This window comes from Populus alba, chromosome 17 (genome assembly GCF_005239225.2).
Source record: "Populus alba chromosome 17, ASM523922v2, whole genome shotgun sequence".
Lineage (NCBI taxonomy): Eukaryota > Viridiplantae > Streptophyta > Magnoliopsida > Malpighiales > Salicaceae > Populus > Populus alba.
In genome coordinates this window covers 1564390-1572374 of record NC_133300.1, presented here as the reverse complement: position 1 = coordinate 1572374, position 7985 = coordinate 1564390, and the positions used below count along the sequence as shown (strand labels likewise).

At 35.0% G+C, this 7985-nt stretch overlaps 3 protein-coding genes across 3 annotated transcripts in view; 2 read left to right on the top strand and 1 right to left on the bottom strand.

Annotated features, from left to right (window-relative positions):
- LOC118030158 (protein TIC 214) overlaps nucleotides 1-788 on the top strand; it is a 4546-nt gene extending 3758 nt beyond the window's left edge. The window contains 1 exon segment of the mRNA XM_035034156.2: nucleotides 1-788. This exon segment is cut by the window's left edge and continues 2676 nt beyond it. The gene's annotated coding sequence lies outside the window, so the exon portion shown is untranslated.
- Nucleotides 1-1618, top strand: part of LOC118030164 (NAD(P)H-quinone oxidoreductase subunit 1, chloroplastic) — a 7188-nt gene extending 5570 nt beyond the window's left edge. Inside the window, 2 exon segments of the mRNA XM_073405881.1 lie at nucleotides 782-975; nucleotides 977-1618. Coding sequence (XP_073261982.1) covers nucleotides 782-975; nucleotides 977-1055 — 273 coding nt within the window. The 3' untranslated portion in view covers nucleotides 1056-1618.
- A 2910-nt stretch (nucleotides 1619-4528) lies between these two features.
- Nucleotides 4529-6526, bottom strand: LOC118060450 (cuscuta receptor 1-like). Its single transcript, XM_035073673.2, has one exon. It carries the CDS (start codon nucleotides 6524-6526, stop codon nucleotides 4529-4531), a length of 1998 nt encoding a protein of 665 aa, XP_034929564.2.
- Nucleotides 6527-7985: the final 1459 nt, after the last annotated feature.

Here is a 7985-nt window from a genome sequence, read left to right as displayed (position 1 = left end):
CTACATTTACCGAAAGAAACAAAAAACTGGTTCATCAAAGGTATTCTATTTCTAAAAGAAATAATAAATAAATTTTCAAAATAAAAAAGAAATCCAATTCTATTATTTGGATTTAGAGAAGTATATGAATTAAATGAAACTAAAAACGAAAAAAATTCACCAATCAATAATCGGACTATTCATAAATTTTCCACTTCAATTCGATCTATGGATTGGATAAACTATTCACTGACAGAAAAAAAATGAAAGATCTGAACGCCAGAACAAAGACAATAAGAAATCAAATAGAAAAAATTACAAAAGAAAAGAAAAAACGATTTCTAATCTCAGAAAGAAATATTAGTCCTAACAAACTAAGTTATAATGCTAAAAGATTAAAATTTAAATCATCAAAAAATATTTTACAGATATTAAAAAGAAACAATGCTCAATCAGTCCGTAAATCATATTTTTTTATCAAAATTTTGATTGAAAAGATATATATAGATATCCTTCTAGCTATCATTAATATTCCGAGGATCAATGTACAGTTTTTTCTTGAATCACCAAGAAAAATGATTAATAAATACATTTATATGTATAATAAAAAAGAAAATAACAAAAGAATTGATAAAACAAATCAAAATACACCAATTCACTTTATCTCGATTATAAAAAAGGCATTAAATTATAGTAATTTTAATAAGAACTCGAAGATTTTTTATAACATAACCTCCTTGTCACAAGCATATGTATTTTACAAATTATCACAAGTCCAAGTTATTAACCTATATAAGTTAAGATCTGTCCTTCAAATTATCACTTTGTTTTAGCAGATCTAAATATCGGCGTCTTTTTATGGATTGCCATTTCAAGTATTGCTCCCATTGGACTTCTTATGTCAGGATATGGATCAAATAATAAATATTCCTTTTTAGGTGGTCTACGAGCTGCCGCTCAATCGATTAGTTATGAAATACCATTAACTCTCTGTGTATTATCCATATCTCTACGTGCGATTCGTTGAAACAAAAATTTTTCCCTATTCCCTTTTTCTTTATATAGGAAGAAGGTAAAATTAATTGAATATATATCTTTATTTTTTTTATTCATCATTTGAATTGATGAACTAAATTAGATAGTTATATGAGTGAAAGAAAACAACTTCTAAATTTGCAGTAAAAAAAATCGAGACTCATTTCTTATGTACAACAGTAAAGCAGAAATAAACATAAGAAGATGAGATCATTTGTCCCAAAATTGGTTGATTAGTCATCCTGGCTTGAAAGCGGGCTCAAAGAATCAACCTTAGTGAGTTTTTACTATCATTTATATATATATATTACTGTAATGCTACCGAGCAGTTGAGTAAAAATAAAAATGAGTGGATGGTTAGGAACACCAAGATACATAAAAGATTAGTAATAGAATTATCCAAAATAAAAGAATATTAATTGGGGCTTTAAATTAGTAGAAATGATCAGGCAGTACTCCCCATGATTCCGATCCAGAGTACGCTCCTATCCACCAATTAAACAAATGACTATCAGGAACGAACTAATCCTTTACCTTTTTTTTTTCAGAAGGAAGAATAGGAACAAAAAAAGAATAGAATTACAATAGAAAAAGAAAAAAAAGAGATCCTTTTTCTTCTTTCTTTCCTATATTGATATTCATAGAAATCGAATTCGTGTCATAATTCATGAAATAATGGACTGTCTAATTATTTTTCGTAATCGAAAATGATAGGTTAAAATATTTATTGGTATTTCTACAAGAAGTATTTTATTGAAAGATTTAAGTTATTGCTCAAGAAAGAAAAATTGAAATTCTTAAAAGATGAGATCAATTCAGAAGTACTTTATTTTAGTATTATAACAGACAGAATTACATTGGTCAAATTTTGGAATTGGGGGGCATCCGATAGATTTGGATCCTATTTATCCTACAAATATATCGAGATAAATAATATGATCTGGCCCTTAGATTTATTTATGGCCTTCGAGGAGCCATATGAGGTGAAAATCTCATGTATGGTTCTGTAATAGCGATGGGAACAGTGATGTCATCACCGACTATGATTATCTAACAGTCCAAGTACAGTTGATATAGTTGAGGCACAATCAAAATATGGTTTTGGGGGATGGAATTTGTGGCGTCAACCTATAGGATTTATCATTTTTTTCATTTCTTCCCTAGCAGAATGTGAGAGATTACCTTTTGATTTACCAGAAGCAGAAGAAGAATTAGTAGCAGGTTATCAAACCGAATATTCGGGTATCAAATTTGGTTTATTTTATGTTGCTTCCTATCTAAACTTATTAGTCTCTTCATTATTTGTAGCAGTTCTTTACTTGGGCGGTTGGAATATCTCTATTCCGTACATATCCGTTCCAGAGTTTTTTTATTTTGAAATAAATAAAGTAGGTAGAGTCTTTGGAACAACAATGGGTATTCTTATTACATTGGTTAAAACTTATTTGTTCTTGTTCATTCCTATCACAACAAGATGGACTTTACCTAGACTAAGAATGGACCAACTATTAAATCTTGGATGGAAATTTCTTTTACCTATTTCTCTTGGCAATCTATTATTAACAACCTCTTCCCAACTCTTTTCACTATAAAGTAATTCTTTTCTATATTTATAGTTTGTCTCGAACAAGATAAAGAAACAAATATAAAATTATTCATAGAGATTCACGATATGTTCCCTATGGTAACTGGGTTCATGAATTATGGTCAACAAACCATACGGGCTGCAAGGTACATTGGTCAAAGTTTCATGACTACCTTATCCCACGTAAATCGTTTACCTGTAACTATTCAATATCCTTATGAAAAATTAATCACATCGGAGCGTTTCCGCGGTCGAATCCATTTTGAATTTGATAAATGCATTGCTTGTGAAGTATGTGTTCGTGTATGTCCTATAGATTTACCTGTTGTTGATTGGGAATTGGAAACTAATATTCGAAAGAAACGATTGCTTAATTACAGTATTGATTTCGGAATCTGTATATTTTGTGGCAACTGTGTTGAGTATTGTCCAACTAATTGTTTATCAATGACTGAAGAATATGAACTTTCTACCTATAATCGTCACGAATTGAATTATAACCAAATTGCTTAAGGTCGTTTACCAATGTCAGTAATTGACGATTATACAATTCGAACAATTTTGAATTCACCTCAATCTTTAATCAAAATGGGCAAACCCCCTTTGATTAAAGATTGATTGAAGAGTCATTTTTAATCATTAAACAAAGATCTAGGTTTGATCTAAAAGTCTGAAATATTTTTTTTTTCATTTTGTTTGGTCAATAACTACAAAAGCTACAAATCCCAACTAGCGATTGGATTGGATTTGATTGATTGGTAAGAATTGCAGCGCAGCTTAATTTGGATTGAAAATCTATTAATATAGTCATAATTCTATCCATAATTATTTCTATTTCGAAATAGAAATAAAAATTAAAGTGTCAATTTTTATTTTTTCGAGAAAGAATGAGATTAGTCCGATAGCGGTACTACAATAATTTAAACCTTTTAGGATTTAATTCAATTAGGAACCCATTCTAAATAAGTTTTTCCTGGTCGGGTCAATAAAGTCATGAAAAAAAAAAAAAGAATTTGATTTGTAGGTTAATACCATTAACTTTCCATGATATTGAAGGACAGATCTTAACTTATAAGATCAATTATTTTCAACATAAAGCTTGTTCCGCTTTAACAAAAGGCAGATGTTTATGATTTTCTTCCTTTTGGTCATTAAATTTTCTTAAAAGGGGCTTTGGTTTGATTCCTACAAGCTGCGGGCAAATCTTCAGCTCGACAGGCAGCCTCATGAGCCAAAGAAAGACAATCTGCAACCACTCCAAGCTTCTCATTGCTCCCCTGTTCCGATTAGAAACAGAGATTAAAGAAGCTATGCTACTGTCTTGAGACAAGAGTTCCAACGAAATCTACTGTAAGTTCCCAAGACACTCTTTTCCAAAGGTTTGATTTGAAGATCATGTAGCAATAGGTGCATTTGTGACTCATTGAGGATGGAACTCAACTCTTGAAGGCATAAGGCCAATAATTGCCGAGCAATTTTATAATGAAAAGTTGGTGACTGGAGTTAAGGAATGGCCTAGAATGCATGGAGATCATGTTAAAAGTGAAGCTTTAGAGAAGTCAAATTAAGATGGGTGAAGAATCAGAGGAAATGAGGAGCAGAGCAAAGAAGCTACTAGAAACGGCCAGGAAGGCTGTTGAAGAAGGTTGCCCTTGAAACAAAGGCAAATGTAAGTGTTGTCACACAGGCATAGAATATTTTGTTTCTACTTAGTAGTGGTTTTGGCAATTTATTTTCGGACAAGAGTTGAAAGAGTCATCACATCCGAGTCAATGACCAATCCAAATCAGTTCCCTTCCTAATGGTTCAGGAATGACAAGTCCAGCTTATATATTTAGCCCACATAACTAATCAAATAGAAAGGCTGAGCTTAGAGACAGTACACTACAAATGAAGCACCCAATAGCTAGACATACAATCATAACAAATTCATCCTCTGAAGTTGGAGAACTTGCGAAAACTAGCCACCACAAAATAGTAGCAAGTATCTATGAAGTCTTCAATGAAGTACAACCACCTGCGTCGCCAATATGGATTGATGTAGAGAACTGCTGCAATTGTCATCACCACAACTGTGTAACATACACCGAAACTGATGTAGAAGAACTCCATGTCAATGAAACCATCATCTCCTTGTTCATCATCAGGCACTGGCTGTGACAGCACTGCTTCCGCGCTACAATTGTTTCGCAATGGAGGTCCACACAAGAAATGATTTCCTTCGTAAGAGCTTTCATCGAAGGTCCCAAACTGATATTTTCTCTCGGGTGTCATACCTGACAAGTTATTGTGCGCCACACTAAAAACTTCCAGTGTGGTAATTCTAGTAAGTTGTGGAGGGATGGCACCATTCAAGTTGTTGTAAGAAACATCCAAACTCTCAATCTGCTTTAGATTTGAGAATGTTGCAGGGATAGATCCAGTGAGATTGTTGTGTGATAAGTTTAATGACAGTATCTCACTTAAGTCTCCAAATTCTAGTGGGATTGCTCCTCCGAAGTTGTTATTGGAGAGATCAATACCAGACATGCAGCTAAGAATTTTCCCCTTGTAACCATAATGCATATTTTTAGTTGTAAATTCCATCACTTCTTCTGTAGAGTTAAGCGTAATATGATTTTCCAAGTTGAAAATACTCTCCACTAGTGGTGGACCCATTGTATCATAATAAGCTTCTACCATGGACCATGGTTGAAAATAACCTCCGGGATACGCCAACGCTTTCTGGGGATTTTCCTTTAAAGTAAGATTGCCCAAACAGGAGGGTAGTGGACCAGAGAGATGGTTTTGTGAAACATCCAAAATGCTTAATTGTTCTAACAAGCATAAATGAACAGGGAGCTCACCATCAAAGTGATTAGCCCTCAGAACAAGAACACTCAATGATGAAAGTTTGCCAATCCAATTTGGAATGGAGCCGGTGAAGCTGTTATCTCGAAGATCCATCGTAACCAGAGAAGAGCTATTATAAAATCCATATGTTAATGGACCGCTCAATCTATTTTTGGATAGATGCACATGGATTAGAGGTGGTGGACTAAAACAAGATGGCATATATCCAGACAAGTTGTTCTCAGAAAGGTCCAAATATTCAAGGTGGTCAAGCTTACAAAAATCTCTTGGGATCGAACCCTTAAAATGGTTTTTGGACAAATCAATTACCCTAAGGTACGCAGAATTGACGAACCACCTTGGAAGTATGCCTGAAAACTGATTGTTACTCAAATCCAATACAGTCCATGCTTTCCCTCTATATAATGAAAAATCTGATATTTGGCCCCAAAAGTTGTTACCACCTAGGTAGAGAAATTCCGAGGCAGAAGAATTGAACGTCGAGGTCAGTATTTTCCCACCCAAATTGTTATTTGACAGCTTGAGAAACAATATTGTTGCTAGTTGTTCTAGTTTTACTGTGGACAATTGATTGTTGGATAAATCTAACATTTTCAAAGAGCTAATATTTCCTAAACAAGAAGGAATACAACCTGTGAATCCATTGTTAGCCATCCTTAAGAACCACAAATTTGGAAAGATCAAGCAAATATCTTTTGGAATTTGACTGTTCATGTTGTTGTTGGATATATATAATTCGATCATATTCGGATATGGATGATCTTGCAACTGCAAAGTACCAACAAAGGAGTTTTCGCTCAGATATAGTTGCTCCAATCGTGTATTGTTCTTAAGCAACCATGATGGAAACATTCCACTGATGTTGTTGTGGGAGAGATCAAGGACTCTTAAGTTATATTGGTTATAGAGGAAGTCAGGAATTTCTACATTAAGTGCTTCTGTTGTTTTTGACAAGTGAAAAAAGACTAGTTGGAACTTTGGAATCAAATTATCAAAGGCAGCAGGTTCTGTTACAAGTCTGTTGTTCTCACTGGAGAAGAACTTGAGGTTTGAGTGGTTCATAAAAGGCTTCATTGAAGTGGGAACTTCAAAGAGGTTGTTTGATAGTGAGAGGAATTGAAGGGATATGAGGTTGGTAAGAGGACTGGAGGCAATATTTCCAGTAAATTGGTTTTCAGAAACATCTAATAGTTGTAGAGATGACAAATTCCCCAAACAATCTGGGAGTGAACCTCCAAAATTATTTCTAGCGAGATCTAACTGTTTTAGATTCTTCAATTCACACCAACCTGTATAATTTATCTCGAAACTGTCAAAACAATGTTGAAAGTGTTAGGATACTGGTATGCAAACCCGACAAGACAAAAGGCTTAAATGAGAAATGAGACACACAAGAATTTACGTGGTTCACCCAATTAGGCTACGTCCACGGGCAAGTATAGAAGGATTTTACTAGTAATGTGGGAATTACAACCTCTCTCAGATAATAGGAGAACAACTAAGAATCTCTCTATTATTAGGAGAAAACACCTCACTTACTCTCTCACAAATACCTCACAATTTTGTGGGATTACTTTCCCTCTCTCACTCTTCTCTTCCTCTCTTATTTCTCTCTTGTGGTGTGTTTACAATGCTTGGATGCATTGCCTATTTATAGGCAAGCATCCATGCAAGAGCAAGAGGCCAAGTTGGTTAAGGCACCTCCATCCAAGGTAGGCACCTCCACCAAGGTAGGCACCTCCTCCCAAGGTAGGCACCTCCACAAAGATAGGCACCTCCACCTATCTTCACATTCTCCCACTTGAAGACTTTGATGATTGAATCAAGTCTTCACACTTCATCATTTGTGATTCTTCTATCCTTTCGATACTTGTCATCTTCATGCTGCTTACGTTTCTGCTAGGCCACAAGAGGATCTGCACCATATATACTTATCAGTGTTGACTGGTTTGGTTAAAGCATCTGCTGGGTTTTCCTTTGTGTGAACCTTCTGAAAGTCCACACTTCCATCATCCACCACTTCGCGAACAAAGTGATACTGAACATCTATATGTTTTGTACTTGAATGAAACGCTGGATTCCTTGCAATATGCAAGGCACTCTGACTATCACAATACAAAAGAATCCTCTCTTGTTTGTGCCCAAGCTCCTCCATAAGTTTCTTCAGCCATATTGCTTCTTTACACGCCTGTGTAGCTGCCATATACTCAGCTTCTGTTGTGGATAACGCTACAACAGTCTGAAGTTTAGAGACCCAGCTCACAGCTCCTCCTGCAATTATGAACACATAGCCTGTAGTGGATTTTCTTTTCTCCAGGTCACCAGCAAAATCTGAGTCAACATAACCTCTGATAGTAAATTCTGATCCTCCATAACATAATGCGGCATCTGAGGTACCCTTGATGTATCTCAAGATCCTCTTAATAGTATTCCAATGCTCTCGACCAGGATTTGCCATGTATCGACTAGTTGCTCCCACTGCTTACGCAATGTCTGGTCTTGTACATATCATGGCAAACATTAAACTTCCCAC